This window comes from Lissotriton helveticus, chromosome 6 (assembly GCF_964261635.1).
Source record: "Lissotriton helveticus chromosome 6, aLisHel1.1, whole genome shotgun sequence".
Classification (NCBI taxonomy): domain Eukaryota; kingdom Metazoa; phylum Chordata; class Amphibia; order Caudata; family Salamandridae; genus Lissotriton; species Lissotriton helveticus.
In genome coordinates this window covers 937,530,423-937,548,609 of record NC_136067.1, presented here as the reverse complement: position 1 = coordinate 937,548,609, position 18,187 = coordinate 937,530,423, and the positions used below count along the sequence as shown (strand labels likewise).

At 46.2% G+C, this 18,187-nt stretch overlaps 1 protein-coding gene across 1 annotated transcript in view; it reads right to left on the bottom strand.

The window, feature by feature from the left end:
* The window catches only part of AKT3 (AKT serine/threonine kinase 3), a 1,072,603-nt gene that overhangs the window by 273,120 nt on the left and 781,296 nt on the right, over positions 1-18,187 (bottom strand). Inside the window, exon 9 of the mRNA XM_078648582.1 lies at positions 6,175-6,297. Coding sequence (XP_078504708.1) covers positions 6,175-6,297 — 123 coding nt within the window. The remainder of the gene's footprint in view (positions 1-6,174; positions 6,298-18,187) is intronic.

Below are 18,187 nucleotides of genomic sequence, written 5' to 3'. Positions count from 1 at the left end.
ATGTTCAAATCCCTTCTACGGAAACTAATACAACTTACGTTTGTCCCGGGGTGTAGCTTCCTGTGCACCTACCCAGTCCGAGTGTCAGCCAATAATGAACCAAGATTGACAGGGACGTTGGCGCTCATTATATACTTAAGGCAGGCGCCTGGGCGTCAACCCTTTCCGGGAGGTCCTACGGTGGTCAGAAGGTAAGCGCATGCGCGAATGCGCCTATTCAATGCGCATGTGCATACGTCCGGGTAACTAATCCCCAGTGCATGCGCCATGGTTCAAGGAAAATTTTTTTGCCTATCGGGCCAAATCACAAGCTCACTAATATGTTGCTAAAGCTGCCCACATACTTAGCTAATAGGCAAACCATCTTTCAACTCATACGCGCACCACATCTCGATTCTGTATACACAGGGGGTGCCCGTGTAAATGCAAATCATACCTTACTGACCCTGGACAGAGACCCGCAATGTATAAAAGGTCTATACTGATATAGTATAAATGGCTACATATCAACATATTCTAATGCTGAAAAATAAATATGAGAAAAAAGGGGGAAACAGTAGAATGTCACTGGGGCGGCCACTTAAGCGACCCACATGCCTCCTCTTTCATAAGAAATTAAAGAGAGGTGGTATACAATTTTGGAGTCCCACTACAACAAATGGCCGAGGTGGAGTCCTAAAACAGTACCACCCACAATAGAATGGTACCTTGTGTGCCCGTTAAAAGAAAGAAAATGTTTGAGAAAAGACATATATGGGCCCTCGGCTGAACCGCCGTGCACAATAATTTATCAAAAAGAAGAAGGGGGGGACTCAGGAGCTGTTAAAGGTCTGTATACAACCTCATCACCCGCCCTGTTAAATTTATTAGGGTATTTTAATTGATTTCACGTGCACCTTCATTTTATAGTATTGGGCCTGATGAAGCGCCAACAACCCGTAAGGCGACATAGGCGCGAAACATGTTGACCCATGACCTTCTTGACCCCTGGGGTCAGTGTGCCTACAGGAACAAGATTTTATTTAGCAGTTAAGTCTGCTATGGGTATACAAATGAGATAGTCGCTGCATATTTACCCCCCTTTTTAACTCAAATTTCACTTTGCACGCACATGCTTCAGCCTCATTGGACCCCCACCTTGCAAACCCACATGCACCATCCGGCTGTCCTAAAAAGATCTCCGATAAAGAGACCCTTCAGGGGACCCGTAGGGAATTGCAGCGCCGGCCCTACGAGGAGCAAACACCCGATGATGAAGCATGACACCCCCAGGGGTGTGTGAGGGCAACAGAGGACAAAATATGTTTTTTCACTTTTTTGGTGGGTCCTTTGTTCCTAGGATATTTCTTTTTCTTCCTTTCCTTTTTTCTTTTTTGAAAACATGGGTGACTATATGCACCCGGCGTTGTGGAACAGTGTCCCTTTTTTGGTTTTGAGGGATATGTTACCTTCATCCAATGTAAGTTTAATAGTCCCAGATACCTCAAGTAAAGTGGTCTCCGTACTATGTTGCAGACAAAAGGCTGATTAAGTATAGCGTAAAAGGTGGTTCTCTTCAAGATAACTAACATTCAACCAGTTTTCCCAGCATTACTCGCAGGCTGGAAGAAGCGAGGAAGGGTGAAAATTGGATAGGAACGCAGGATCAGCCGACTCTTTCTTCAATAAGGGAAGGACTTTAGCTGTTTTCCAACTTGGGGGCATCACCGCAGACTCAACTGAACTGTTAAAGATCTTGGAGAGATAAGCCACGATATTTTCAGCTGCCAAGATGGCAGAAGGGCTTGGATTGCTCATAAAGCCAGATTTACATTGTCTCAGGACTTGTTCGGTTTGAGTGTTAGTGAAAGTACCAAATTTGTCCAACCTGACAGCAACCTGCCTGGCAGGTACCGTAGTCATGTCCTCTGTAAGCAGTTGGCCTAACTTCGTCTCTAGCAACAACCCCGAGTGGATCTTGAGAATTTTTTTCTTGAAAAAAAAATGGGTACTTTTTCACAAAGATCCCCTGAGGCTGGTATTGCTTGGAGTTATAGCCATAGGATTAATAAAGGATTTGGTCATTTTGTAGGTCTCCTTAGGGGAATTCCCAGACTTACTTATTTAGGAAGCATAAAATGTGCGCTTTACTTTCATAATTCCCCTGTGATAGTCTCTCAAAGCTCTCTAGGTTCCTTCTCATTCGAACTACAATTTGCACGCCATTTGCGCTACCCACTGTTTAACTTGTTTCTTAAGAGTCAGAGGCTCAGGAGTGAGCCAGGGAGCGGAGGAACAATTTCTCTTTGAAGAGCAATTGCTAACCGGGGCCAGAGAATTACTAGCTTGGAGTACCCAAGCATTAAAATCCTTAGAGATTCTTAAGGTAGTTAGGACCAAGACCATGTAGTGCCTTAAACGCTAGGCATTGGGATTTGAACTTGATCTTCTTGTCCACTGGTAGCCAGTGCAAGGTTCTCAATTTGTGAGAAACCGGCTAAAATTTTGGGATATCCAGCAACAATCTGGATGCTGCATTCTGAAGTCACTGCAATTTTTGTAGGTGTTATCCTTGGATGCCTACATACAGTGCATTACCGTAGTCCAATCTGGACAAGGCCAGTGCTGTCACAAGAAGTTTTAATGTGTTCTGTGGAATAAAGGGGCAAACTTTCCAAATCTTTAAAATGAAGAAGATTGATGAAGTGAGGGCACTGATCTGGTGTTTAAAACTTTTTAAAAGTAAGCTTATCATCAAAGATAAAACCTAAATGGTTTGCCTTGTGCACAGGGACCAGGAGGTCTCCCAGATCAGATGGGCACCATCTTTGCAGCCACAAAGAGGTATCTGAACCCAACAAGACAACCTAGGTCTTTTTGTCATTCAATTTCACGCAATTGGAGCACATCCATTAGTTGACATGTGTCATACAAAGATTAAAACGGTCGCCTGTCTCTTCTATGTTACTTGAAACAGATACTGCTGAGTATCATCAGCGTAGGATACAACTGAATAACCAATTTTTTGCAGTCATTGAAAAAGGGCTAAAATATCTTTTCAGACATGAAAACAGGATGCCGACACGTGTTTCGTGTTTGGTCCTTGTCCGGAACACCGCTCAGCATCAAGGCAGTCTGCGCAAAACCGGAGGAGCACAATCCGGAAACCCATCGGAGGAAGCACACCCGCTCCTTCGTTATAACTTGCGGCTGCCAGCTGATCACACATAGTGGATACATCGTTCTCAAGCTTTATTGAGCTTCATTCTCCCCGTTGCCACTTATCGCAATTCTTTCAAGACGGCATTGGACTAAACCAGGAAATACTCGTACTCGAAGTTTTTCTATTTACCGGAAGCCGGAGTAGCCCACCTTTGACTGACACGTCACACATGGTCTGGAGCCCAGCCGGGTTGGAAGTATCACCGGCCAAGCGACCTTTTCTCCTTTTGTTTGAACCCTACAGCCCTGAGGAGTCGCACTATTATGTGACGAAACACGTGTCGGCTGGCTGCAAAAGATATTAAAGAAGACTTTAGTTGAGACTTTAAGATATTGTGTTGTCTCTGACATCTGTAATTGTGTATTAATTTGGAAATGTGTCCATTGAGACACGGACTAATGAAATAGAGAAGGAATTACTCTCTTGTTGTGTGCAATAGGCATCCTGTTTTTATGTTTATAACGTATGTTCTTGGAACAGACATCTTACATCTTGGAGGGGTTATAGGGCTTATCCCCTCGCCTGCATGCACCAACACCTACTATCGACAATCTTACTTATCTTGCGTCTACAGTAGCTGAGCGCCCTTTTCCCTTTACTCCAAAAACCCTTCCTGTTGTTATATCTTTTCAGACATGGTTTAGTCCTTTTACAAATCTCAAGTAGACCCCATCCGGGGACTAAAATCTACTGCAGATTTCCAATGCCTTAATATCTGATACTCTTTTAAAAGAGATTAGACTGAGTAAAGTTGATAACGTCTGCGACATTTGTTTCCTAGAAAGATGGGAATTATCAGGCAAGGAGACAAAAAGGTCAAAGACAAGATTAACATTCCACAGAGAATTGTACCTAGACCTAGGCGGTCGTCTTAAGTCTGATCCCCTTCACCGCTCTGCAAACCAAGGGATCATTGCCAACAGCAAAGTCATTTACCAAGGAATACCATGCTGAGGCACCAGATCTGTAACAGTTAACAGTTCTATAAGACAGGCCCGATTTGAACAACTCAGCAAGGTAGTTTTGCCACTACTACTGCATGAGCTTCCACAAGATCGAAATTCCTCTCCAAGCACCAACTATACCTCTTTCTCCATACACCTGTGTATCTTTTCCTGGTGCCCATGACTCATCCAATAGATTTTTAACCTCTCCCGAAAGACCAGAGTATCTACCAGATCTCCTGAAATCCTCCAAATAGGACGGTTCAAGCTTCCTTCTAGCACTAAAGGATGCTCCTCTCCTTTCTGCCCTTACAGAAGACCTGGACTCCCTGGGATCACAAGGGGAACTTCTTCAGCTAGTTCCATTACTCCAGGGAACCAAACTTGCGAGTTCCAAAATGTACTTTTCAGGACAATGTTGCATTGTTCCCTCTGGATCAGAGCAAATAGAGGGAACGGGTAGCAATTCTCTCCGTTACAAACCTGTACCAAAGCATTCATTGCCAAAGCCTTGGGATCTGGCCTCGAGCTGTAATACCGTTCCACCTGAAATGCCAAACTGCTGGCAAACAGGTCTATCTGAAAGGGGCCCCACAAATCCGGAATCTTCCTGAAATAAACTGGACTCAGCCTCCAGTCGCTGGTGTCCCTCAAGAATCTTGAGTCCCAATATGCTCGTTTGTTCTGATGACCTGGGATAAACTCTGCTTTCAAAAGAATTTTCTGAACCCAACAAAAATACCAAATTCCACTTGCTAGATCTGCACGTTGTTTTGATCTTGCTCCCCCCTAGTCGATTGATATAGGATACAGCTGTGAAATCGTCAATCCGGATCAATACCACACTGTTTGCCAAAATAGCCCTGAAACCCATCAAAGCGTTCAGCTCTACTAAAATCTCCAAACAATTTATGTGTTTCTATCTCTCCGTAAAAACTGGGAAAAAATGCTACCTGCCTGTTCACTCAACAAACGGTGACCGTTTATGGGAGGCTGAGTTAGTGACTGCTTTGCCATGGTCAGGATGTACAGGTGCTGGTCGCGCTTATACCAAGAGGCTTTCAGCCCAATAAAAAATGGCCACCAATTTTAATGCCACGTCCTCTTTCAGTTACGATGAGGACTCAGCTGTGCCTGGGTCGTGGAAAGGAGGTGACGCTGGTACACATACCGTGGCCGCTGCAGGCAGACAAGCTCCTCTGTTATGCAGGAGAGCGTGTCATGAAGCCTGCAATACTAAAACCAGTGGGCACCGGCGCATAGTTTAAAAGATGCCCAGGCCCCCTGCTAGATTACTGCAGGCTGCGGGTAGAGCTTCAGGCCTAGAACCAGCTCGCACCGATATCCTGGGTGATCAAACAAGCGCTGGGCCCCTCGTTAACAAGGGGAAAAACCAGCAGCTATGCCTGATAACGTATAAGGAAAAGAAAGCCCAACCATAAATTGGTGGGATAAACGAAACACCAAACCTACCTGCAAGTAAGTAAAGGTAAGCGAAAGCTAAAAAATAAGGCATTATTAAACATAAAAAAGTATAGAATATATAGGACAATCGCATAGTTGTTATCTTGTTAAGGCACAGCAAATAAAAGAGGTTTATACTTAGTGAAATGGAGTTATAAAATGTCTTGGAAGTTCTAAAACGGGCATGGATGTTTTGTTTATGATGTAGTTAGTGTTCTTTAAAGGGCTTCATGTTGGGGCAGCAATAAAAGGTTACTGCATAGTGGTAGTCTCCTGTCTTGTAATGACATTATTTCATTACAAAATTATCTTAGCACCTCATTATAGTTTTTATTAACTCCATATATACCAGACACTAGAGCATACCCTTCAAGGTCAAAAGCAGGGATGCATGACCTGTAAAAAAGATTAGTAAACAAGCTTGGTTTCCACTTGTTTGCACAACTTTCAGCAACACGTTCGTTCCAAAATCTGCTTCTGTCAAAATGTGCAACTTTATAATTACTTTGTTTGTCCCCATAGCCTTTGTAGAATAAAAAAAAACTTTGATTACAATTTTTGTACCTTGAGATCACGGTAGACAATCTTCCCAGAATGCAGATAGTCCAGAGCCGAGACAATTTCAGCGCCATAGAAGCGCGTGCGGTCCTCGGAGAACACCCGCTCTCTCGACAAATGGAAAAACAGCTGCAGGGTAAACAGCAGGGAAAGGATTGTAATAATTACTGATTTAGTGGGGGAAATTAACACAAACATAAAACACCTCTCATCACCATATTGTGATGATAGATAGTGAACTCTCGGTGGACACTCGGCACTCTTAGACAGCAGCTGGCTTATCTTTCCCAGGTTTCCGAAGGGAGAAAGCGAGCTGTTAAATCAGCGTTTTAATCAATATACCAATCTCTGTTAAAACATTCTGCATGCTACCCATTTAACCTTCATTTACGAGGATTAAAAAAAAGTTTGCAACAGCAGTATTAACTATCAGTTCGCATCTCGGTCACTTAAAATAAAATGGCAGCTGTATCAGAGACATTAAAGCCACTTTGAACACATGCACTGTGGAACGATACAAAAGATAAACCATGGAGTTCAAATACTATACATTGCTTCTTAATATTACAAGTTTAAAGCGCAACCAGCCTGGGACGGTGGCAAACTCTGCATTCAAATTTTAAAAAATGCGGTTTCGTATTTTTGCACCAGCTTGTATGAAAATAAAGGCACACAAATTTCATATTTTATTTATACATTGGATTTAGGAATGCATTCTGTTAGACTTATTATGTACGGTCTAGAACTGTGCATATATGCCTCTAGTCTCACTCATTGCCACTGAGACTCGCACACTTGGAGGCTAGGTTGAGCTCTCATTGACAGCATGCTAAGGCCCTAATCACACGGTTTGAAGAATATAGGATTTGGTCGGAAACTTTTTTTCTCCCAAATCAGTACTTACTACTTAAGAGCGCTGTAATACCACATGCCACAATATCCCACCTCATTTCGCCAGCCAAAACCCGGCGAAACGTGAACGAGAAAAAAATTAGCAGAATGTGGGAGAAAAAGTGGAAATCTGGGTCTAGATAAGAGAGCAACCACTTCCCTTTGCGTCTTTCCATTTGTGGAGCCAGCGAAGGGGGGAGTAGGACTCACCAATTGCCTCGAGGTGTCCTTTCTGTCAGTAATAATCGGAGGGTAGTTATGTGGGAGAGCATGTGAACAATGAGTCCAAGTATGCCTTATTACACCAAGACCTAGTTCCCATACTCTCCTACATGGCTAATTTAGAGGTTTGCACCAGACAAGATTATGGATGCTCATTCCAAATGGTTTGAGAAAATGAAAGTTGGTTTCTTTACTGAACCTCACCCACGTAAGAACCTTCCTGAGAAGGCAGATCCTACATGGTATGATAGGTTTTGTAGGTCGGCTAAGAGCAATGTACTTTGTACTTTTAAAAGAGGGCCCTTGCATGATATAAAGTCAGCTAGAGCAGATTACAAACTATGCTTAAAATGTGCAACATCTACATGGAACACATCAATTTGGAGTGACATCTTGTCTGCAGTACACTCAGGGGACCAAGCAGCCTTCTGGCATATAATAGCACATGGTGTCAAGACATATAGGATGAAGTCAGAATCACATTCTACTACAAGACTGGGTGAACCATTTCAAATCTTTATATAGTACCTTGGTAACCCTGACATGCCTGGTTTCATGTTGACTCCTATACCCTGCAAGATTTCCTCAAAACAGATACTGTTAAAGCTGGATGAGCATTCACAGTGGTTGAAGTTACCACAGCCATTAGATCACAGAAGCGATGAAAGGTGCCCAGGTTAGATTGATTCCTGGTGGAACTTTTTAAGTCCGAACCGGTAATGCGGGCACCCTACCTTACCCTCGTCTTTAATGCCGTTATAGCAAGAGGAGAGATGCCAACCTCATGGGAAAGGGCAGAGCTTATTTCTATACATTGGAAAGGCCCAAATTCGGTTCTGGTTAACTACCACCCAATTAGTTTCACTGATTCCAGTCAAAAAATCTTATGTAAGATTCTACCAAATCAGCTTCTTACTTGGATCAATGAAAACAAAATCCTAACAGTTTCAAGCTGGATTTTGTTCCAAAATTAGCATGGTGGACCACGTTTTAGGTTTCAATTAAAAAGGTGGAAATAAGTCATTATTAAATGGGGTAGCCCATATGTAGCCTTTGTTGACCTCAAGGCGGCATTTGACATGGTCTCTAGGGATAAATTATGGCGCACACTAGGTGATCAAGGGCTTCCCGGCCAACTCCTTGACCTATTTATTAGGCTCCACTATGACAGCTTTGCAAAAGTTAGATGAGGTACACATGGGGAAAATACTGATCCCTTTAAGGTTGCAAAAGGAGTCAGGCAAGGATGCGTCCTTGCCCCCACGTTGTTTCTGCTGTTTATAAACTGCTGCATTAATTACCTTTTGGTTTGTGACAATGACTCTCCAGTTCTAGGGGGAACCAAAATACCTGTCTTACTATTCACGGATAATACTTTAGTAATATCAAAATCACCCAAAGGCCTAGTGACCCTTTTGAGTAGGTTTAACACATTCAGCCTAGATCATGGCCTGGCAATTAATGCAAGTAAGACAACATTTATGGCTATCCACTCTCACAAAGGTTTCAGAAGATCAATAACGTTGGAAGGGGAGGAGTTGGAGAAAGTTTTAGATTATCTTTGCATTCACCCCTATAATACAAATACTTGGGGTACCCAAGTTACCAAAAGTACCCTTACACTAAAGCAAAGGGCGGCAGTCATCCTATAATTTGCAAATAAGACCTTGTTCCATTCAATTTCCCCACTCCTTGAGGTTCAGAGGGGCAAAGCTGTAGCAGCCACAATGTAAGGGGCAGAACTCTGGGGCTTTGCCAGTTTAAAAAGCCTTGGAGATGGCTGAGAATAAATTTTTAAGAGTAGCCCCTAAATTGCCCTAAGGCACACCACTGATTTTCAAACATGAAATTGGTTTTCGGTCAATTTTCCCCCTAGCACATCTGAAACCTATTTTGTACTGGCTGTGGATTTGGTCTATCCCTGAGCTGGCAGATTACAGAGAGGAGTTCTGCTACCGTGGTTGGTTTATGTAAAACAGACTTTATAATCCATGAATCTACACAAGTATTGGGTGTCCCCTGAAACTATTACATCTTCCACAACAAGGAAACTGAAATCCAATTGTTGGGAGCTTGAGGAGGCCAAATTCTCTAAACTGGCAGGCTTGGGCAAATGACCGATTGTTTCATAGGGTTCAAGCCGACCTTGTACTTCGAAAATAATATGAATTATATTGATATGCCATTCACAACAGCTCTTTATTTAATATTCAGGTAAGTACACTATCTCTTGCTACCTTCACTGCTAAATGGAATGGTTATCAAGGAGGTGGTAAAATATGTCCTGTTTGTATAAGTGCTGAAGAAACTGACAGCCATCTCCTCTTTTTTTGTCCAAGTTATTACAAGCAGTGCAGACACTGGATTGTTCCTTTGTGCTGTCTTATAGGTGTGCACAATACAGGGTAACAATGAGATTATGTAGAGAGGACACATCGCAAGTCATTGTCTTCTCCATTGTTAAATATTTGGAGAGCATCTTGCCAATTCAGCAAAACATTGGCTCTTTTATTCTCTCATCAGCCCTAGCCTAGCCTTAATGCAAATCCCCCTTCTATTGTGCATCATGTATTTATTGATTTTAGAACTTTAAGTTTTTATTATTATAATGTATGCTGGAGAACGTGCACTTTATTTAGCTAGGCTGTCCTGCGAGACAGGGTAGATCAAGCAAACTCAGCTGTATTGTTGTATCTGTAGCACCTCGGTTTTATATTGGATAAAATTCTATGATCAAGGAGTCAAATGCAGTATCTATGTGCCTAACAACGTATTTTATTGGAGTATCTACTCTTTAAAGTTTATTATTTTGGTCTGTAATCTTATAGAAATATTTATAATACTACAGCATGACATGCATTATCTGTACTTATAGGCATGACGGACAACACTAGGTTTTGGTCTATTGTCAGCGCTTGTATGTCTATGTCTCTGTTCCTAGTCCAATAGTGTATACTTATCAGAAAATTGTATGCATGGTATCTGTACAGTTTTTAGAAGACACTGTATTGTGTTTCTTTTACACTGTTTTTATGGTTTTACTTTTATGGCCGTAGGCCGAAATAAAGTAAAGAAAGACCTAGTTGTACATGTGCCTCTTTTTGATTTGTCTTACCTCCCTAGAAAAAGCAGGTGCTAGGCTGAACACCACCAAAAGAGTAAAATACATAGAATAGATACAATTCAAACAAATTCACGGAGTCAAAAAATAACTTATAAAAAAAAAGGAAATAAAATAATTTCAGTTAATCGACCTGAGAAAACTCGCAGAAATCACACAAGAACAGTTTTCACATGCGAGAGATAGATACCTTATGAAGCAAGCTCCATTATCATGGCATTGTTTACTTAATTGTCAAGTGGCTTCATGTCAAATGGCTCCATGTCAACTATGACACCTTTAACTAGTCGTGTCTCTTTACTATGCATAATTTTGCAAGCAGGCACTTACTGGACTATAGTTACAATCGAAAAAGTACTGCGAGATAAAAAGTCGGGACTGGTTAAAGGTGCCACACATAACATGGGACCACTTGGCATTTAAAAGCCAACAATGGCAAGTAATAACACGGGAAGCCATTTAACCAATGAAATACCCAAACTCGTGAATTAGTTCAAATGTCACCTCTCCTTGGCAATACCTAAAATCGGACAGAAAATTAATATTTATCTGGAAAAGAAGAGCCTACTAAAACACGTGCAACATGCCTGAATTAAAAACAATATGAAAAATGCACATAACTCTAAAAGCAGCATGTCTTGGTCAAATTAACAGTATTTTGGATTGCCAATGTACATTTAGAAAATCAATTATATACTCAAAGGAGTAAATAAGAAGGATTCTACCAAAAATAACAGGTGGCAAATGCCTGAGGCAGCAAACTGTCTCTGGAGCAGGAAAGGAAAACGTGCCGTGTGGTAAGCTGGTGTCCTACATCATAGTATGATGCTTTGGTATTCTAAGTGAAATCCTTTCTCAATAGTTGAAATGTCTTATATAGGTAGATCTTCAGGACGCCTGCCTTTCCAAGCCACCAATCAATCACTCACATGGATAGGCATCACATGATGACGGTAAGGCTCTGAAGGGGCACTACCTTGCAGCCGAACATGGAGCCTGTAGCCTGATTTAGCTCGGTGCCAGCCAAATCTTTACGATACTTCACAATCCTCCCAACAGAGCAATCCTACTTGATACAGTGGGGCCAGCCACATGGGGGTCTTGGGGGGCAGCCGAACATTGGGAGGTCTGCCCCCATGGGGTGTTAGGGGAATTGGAGCGGCCCAGGCGACTGCTCCTCCCCCTTTGGGCTAGTGAATATTTATGCCCCCATTTTGTCCAACCAGCCACCATTTTGTGGTATACACGGAGGCTGGTCAAAGGTTAGGGATTTGTTTTTTCACTCGTCTTGTGTCACAGCACTCACCCGCTGTCCGTGCCTTTTTAGGTCTCGCGTAGCATTGCAGCGCAACGCGCTGCTTCGCTTTGCGAGGCATGCTGTATTAGAGTATATTTTAGAAGTGGGGTGGAAGCCGCGCCCCTATTTTTCATTGGCTGGCGTCATCGTCTATGGTAAACGCTGGCTTCCGATTAATAATGAGGCTTCTTAGTCCCTCCTTCTTACCACCCTGTCTCCTTTTTGGATGGCCCATCAGGACTGGATCTTTTATTTGCGGCGTTCCACTGTCTCCTTCAAATAACCAGTGAGCACTTTTTTTTTTTGCTGCGCAGTCGCTTTATTCTTAATGAGGGGTATCTGGCACTCATCCTCTTGCTTCCACATGCATAGCCGCTCTTGGCATGCCGGCAGAACCCAAGGGCCCGCGGCAGGACGACGCCATGCAGAGCCCCATCGGCACTCATGCTGTAAAATAAATTGTGTGCTCGCGTTTGAAATACATACGGCATCAAAAGTGTGCACGTTTAAAATATACACTGCAATGTAGTAGAGCAACTGCATTTTTCTTTTAGATGCTCTGCTTCATTGAAGTATGTATTTTAAATGTGCACACTTTTGTTGCAATAGCTATCCGCTCGAGACATTTTTAAAGTTTGTATTGGTGTTAACTACAGTGGCACCCTGCAGAGCGAGGGCACGAAGGAGCCTTGCTCAGAACCACAGGGGAAAGCTATGGTCTGCACAGGAACCTCCAATACACAAAACCCGGGTTCAGCAGCTCTTACTCCATGGGACCAAGGTGTGTCAGGCATTTAGGTGCAGTCTCGCGAGGCTAAGGGAGTTACTGCCTGCGAGTTAAACAGATTACAGACCTTGAGCCTTATAATATGTGCAGGTGGCAGCGACACTTAGTATTTCGGGTCTGCAGCGGGCCCAGACATGAACGACACCGACGAAAAGGCTTTGTTAGATCACTTGTATTAATAGTGGTTGGGTTGTAGACACTTCTTTGGCACCGATGCTGGATCTCAGGTAACACAAATGCCTGGAAACTTTAGAATGTGGCGGGCCTCCGAACAGGCACCAGTTCTAGCACCAGCATAATCAGGGTTTCAGCAATAGTGTCAATGGGTATGGATTCAAGGGAGTAGCACGCTGGGGGTTGCGATGCGGCTGCGTGGTGGTTGCGATGCGGCTGCTTAGGGGTTGGTAGCTATCAGACATAATAGTTGTCAAGGATGGATCAGGCGTAGTTAAGGAAGGAGCCTCGGAGCCAGAGATCAAGAAGGGGTTAAGGTACAAGGGAAGGAGGGTGTGAAGCTGTGGGGTGCCCATCCTAGATTGGCAATCAAAGAGAAAAGCAGGAAGGGGTTAAGGGTGAACGCACTGGTGCCTGCGGAAGCTTTAATACCGGAGGGTGCACCGTGGAATGTCGTAGGTAGGTATGCAGGTTTAAAGGCACCCGAAGCACCCCCCCATACCAATTCTTACGGCACAAGCCACCAGCCTAGTCTTTCAGCAGGGTAGCGGCAACAGCAGCAGGTGTCTGCAGGGACACAGCAGCACAAGCAGGTTTTTTTTTTAAGTGGGGAAGCCAGTTTCCGCTGAATACTAGAGAAAGTTGGGCAGTTTAGGGAACTCATGGGGGATTTGGGTGCACCTTTGGCATCAGAGCCGGCAGCTGGACCCGGTAAGGGGGCTGTCATTCTAGAGCATTGAGATTGATTCTGTGGCCATTGAGGCCTGGTTACCATAGTGATAAAGCAAACACGACTGGGGATCATGGGTGAGTTGGTGTACCTTGGGCATCAGAGCAGACAGCTGGACCCAGGACGAGGACCGTCATTCCATTGCAGTGCAAATTATTCTTTGCCCACTGCGGCCTGTTTACCAAAGGTGATAGAGCTGACACCTAGTTCCAGTGGCTGCCAGAGGATGCTGGGCAGTTGTGAGGAGTTCAGGGTTGACCTTGGACTACCTTCAATAATATAGAATACATTTGGCCCAGTGTGGCACTGGCATCAACATTGATTCTGTTGCGATAGAGGCAAGGTTTACTGATGGTGATTGAAGCTGACAAGCACGTTCCGGGGACTGCCAGAGGATGCTGGACAGTTCTAGGAGCTCCTGGGTGAACCCGGGGTACCTTTGGCAATATCGGAGACAGCTTGACCAGTTCGGCACTGTCATTCCTGGGTATTGACATTGATTCTGTGACCATGGAGGCCCTGTTTACGGATGGTGATTAGAGCCGACAAGCCCGTTCCACAGACTGCCAGAGGAGGCTGGACAGTCCTGGGAGCTCACGGGTGAACTTGGGGGACCTTTGGCAACAAAGGCGGCAGCTGGACCCAGTACAGTGCTCCCACTCCTGGGATTGTGATTGATTCGGTGGCCAAGGAGGCCTAGTTACCGAGTGGATAGAACTAAAAAGCCAGTTTCCATGGACTGCCAGAGGGTGCTTGACAGTTTTGAGTAGCTCAAGGTTGACCTGTGTGCCCTTTAGCCAGACGGGATGACAGTTGAAACCTGTATTCCTGGGCATGGAGTTTGATTATGGGGTACAGAGGCCCAGATACTGTTGTAAGGAAAGCTTACAATGCAATTGGATACAAACAAGGTTCTGGCCGAAAAAGGGGTAGTTACCCCCTTTTTGTGGGTGTGTGGCTGGCAGTCAAGTTGGTATGTTTGAGCTAAGTCTATTCGTTGTTGACAGAGGCAATCCAGGCTAAAAGGAAACCAGTAGACCAGTTCACGCCTGGAGGAGGTAGGATCTTTAAGGTGCATTAGGAAAGTTAGGTTAGTTACAGGTTAATAGTCTCAAAGGTTAAATTTGAAAGGTCAAAGGTGAAAGGGTAGAGTTCAAAGGTGAATGGTTAAAAGGTCACCTTAGGGGCTACTGAATTGTGGGTTTAAAATGTTGTGTGGGGGAACTTTAGGGGTGGGAGTAGTTTAACATGGGTAACATCTTGTATAGTGAGGGTGTAGGTTTGTGCGGTATCAGGCCAAGGGCTTGTAATTGTGTTTCAATAAAAGGGGACCTTTTCACACTATTCCAGTGTCAGTGGTCTGTGCTGCTCTCCATATACCACAATTCTTCCTTGTGACACAACTTGTGCTGGAAACCGGTGGCAGCTGAGCCTGGATGGTGGTTCTCCGGGATGCCTCCTACGAGTACTCCTGGGTGAGGCCTTATTGGGTGAGGCCTTATTGGTTCTGGCCAGCTGGGGAAACCGGGAAAGTGAGTGGGCCGGACTCAGACGAAAGAGGCAGCATCTCGGGCCGTTGATTGCACATGGAGGTCATATGGAAGCAGTGAGTGTTGGCTGTTGCAGCTATCCTCCGGAGCCTCCTGTGTGCATCATCAAAGGTGGCACTAGTTGCGGACTGGCATTGACGACGGGGGTGGGCAAAAGTGTGGTGGAGCATTGGCACTCTGCCCCTCATTTGGCACTGGCCCTGGAGTGCTTTGGACTTCCCCCACACCTGTAGGAGCAGATGTGGGGCTCAGGAGGTTGTACATCTGGCAGGAGGGCCGGCACTGGGGTGGAACACCTTGGTCCTCACGTCGGGGGCAAACCGCTTCCTTCTCTCTGACCAGAGGGGCAAATGGTGGATACAGGGTGACTTCTGTATCTGGGGGACTCTCCCGGCTGCATGATGGATGATCGATGAGCCTGACCAGCCAACCTTAGGAGGAGTTCGCCCCCCCGACACCAACAAGGGGCAATAGATGCACACTGCAAAATACCAGGAGGCGGAATCGAGACCCTCTATTTGGCCCCCCTCAGCCTGGGGGTAGCGTCCCTGGCTGCCACAGACACAGACGTAGAGATGATATTCTTTATGCTGCTCTCCAATCACCAGAACTGCTATGCCCATCTAGCAGTCATTATTTTTACGATTACACTGCAAAAGTAAAAGTCCAGCAGAAATCCTTCCTTGATATAAAGCGAAAGCAGCTTCAACACATGCTGCTTTACCCTACTCGACTAAAGGTTACATTTCAGGGCAAATCCTTCTTTTCAATCAATCAGTCATTTGTTAAGCACACTACATACAAGCGTGGGTCTCAAGGCGCTTGGGGGGGGCTACTGATCGAACAGTCAGGTCTTTAGTATCCTCCTGAAGGTCAGCAGGTCTTGGGTCTGTCGTAGGCTCAGTGGGAGGGTGTTCCATCTCTTGGCGGTGAGGTGAGAGAAGGATCTCCCGCTGGTGGTTGTTCTTCGGATGCGCGGGATGGTGGCGAGTGAGAGGTCGGCGGAGGGTAGCTGGCGATTGGGGGTGTAGAAGGAGAGCCGTCTGTTGAGGTAGGCGGGGCCGGTCTTGTGGAGTGCCTTGTGTGCGTGGATGAGGAGCTTGAAGGATATCCTCTTGTTGACGGGGAGCCAGTGCAGGTTTCTCAGGTGGGGGGTGATGTGGCCGTGTCATGGTACATCGAGGATCACTCGTGCCGAGGCGTTTTGGATGCGTTGTAGTCGATTGATGAGCTTGGTCAGGCTCCCGCGTAGAGGGCGTTTCCGTAGTCGAGTCTGCTGCTGACAGGGGCCTGGGTGACTGTCTTTCTTGTATCTGTCGGGATCCATCTGTAGATCATGCGGAGCATGCGGAGGGTGTTGAAGCAGGAGGAGGAGACGGTGTTAACTTGCTTGGTCATTGAAAGCATTGAGTCGAGGATGATTCCCAGGTTGCGTGCGTGGTCGGTGGGGGCGGGGCTGCCCCCACTGCCTTTGGCCACCAGGAGACGTCCCAGGCTGACGGGTTGGAACAGAGGATGAGGACCTCCGTCTTGTCCGAGTTCAGCTTCAGATGGCTGATCTTCATCCAGTCGGCAACGGCCTTCATTCCTTCGTGGAGGCTGGCTCTGGCGGTGATGGGGTCCTTGGTGAGGGAGAGGATCAGTTGAGTGTCGTCGGCGTAGGAGATTATGTTGAGGTCGTGCTTTCGGGTGACGTGTGCAAGCGGGGCCATGTAAATGTTGAACAGTGTTGGGCTGAGGGAGGATCCTTGGGGTATGCCGCAGATGATCTCGGAGGCTTCGGAACGGGCGGGGAGGCGGACGCTCTGGGTTCTGCCGGAGAGGAAGGAGGTGGTCCATTCCAGAGCCTTGTCTCGGATCCCTGCAGCGTGGAGGCGTGCGCCTAGTGTGCGGTGGCAGACGGTGTCGAAGGCGACGGAGAGGTCTAGGGGGATGAGTGCTGCAGTCTCCCTGTTGTCTAGCAGGGTCCTGATGTCGTCGGTGGCGGCGATGAGGGCGGTCTCTGTGCTGTGGTTGCTGCTGAACCTTGACTGAGAAGGGGCAGGATTCTGTTCTCTTAGAGGTATCGGGTTAGCTGTCTGTTAACGATTTTCTCGATGACCTTGGCTGGGAAGGGGAGCAGAGAGATGGGTCGGAAGTTCTTGAGGTCTCTTTTGGGTCTGCCTTGGGTTTTTTGAGTAGGGCGTTGATCTCGGCATGTTTCCAGCTCTATGGGAAGTTCGCGGTTTCAAGGGAGAGATTGATGACGGTGCGTAGGTGTGGTGCGATGGAGCTGCTTGCTTTGCTGAAGACGTGGTGCGGGAATGGGTCTGACGGAGAGCCGGAGGGGATTGTGCTCATGGTCTTGAAGGTGTCATCGAAGCTCACGCTGGTCCAGGCTAGCAAGGGGGCGTGGCCGATGGTGTGCAGAGGGTCTGTAGTGTTGCTGTCTGTTGGGGCTGTCTGGGTGCTGAAGCTGTCGTGGATGTCTGCTATCTTGCAGTGCAAGAAGGTGGCGAGGGAGTCGCACAGGGCTTGCGATGGTGGGATATCATTGGTGTTGGAGCTGGGGTTGGAGAGTTCCTTCACGATGTTGAAGAGCTCCTTGCTGTTGTGTGCGTTGTTGTCGAAGCGGTCTTTGAAGGAGGTCTTCTTGGCAGCCCTGATTGTTGCGGACAGCGTCCTTGTGTGCTGCGTGGCTGTCCGAAGTTTGTTCACTGTGCCATTTCTTCTCTAGTTCCCGGCAGGCTTGCTTGGAATCTAGGAGTTCTGGGATGAACCAGCTGGCCCTCTTGCTGGTGTCTCTGTGGGGAGGGGTTTCTTCAGCGGGCGAGGATGTTGGCGCAGTCCTCGATCCAGCGACTGAGGTTGTGGGCAGCGTCGTCGGTGTTGGAGGGTCCGGTGGATGGGCTGAGAGCGAGTTTTGCATGTATTTGTTCTTCGGTGATTTTGCGGCAGCGGGGGATCTGTTGGGTGCGGTGGTGTGTGGTGGGTTTCTGGAAGGTGAAGTGGATACAGCGGTGGTCGGTCCAGAGGAGTTCGGTGATGTTGCTGACGGAGACGTGCGGGCTTGAGGAGAAGACTGGGTCGAGTGTGTGGCCGGCAGAGTGGGTGGGCGTTGTGACGAGTTGTCTCAGTCCGGGGTTGGCGAGGTTATCGATCAAGATTGTGCAGTTGTTGTCGTTGTGGTTCTCAAGGTGAAAGTTCAGGTCTCTGAGGAGGATGTTGTCGGTGGAGGTCTGGGCGTGCGTGCTGATGAAGTCGGCGA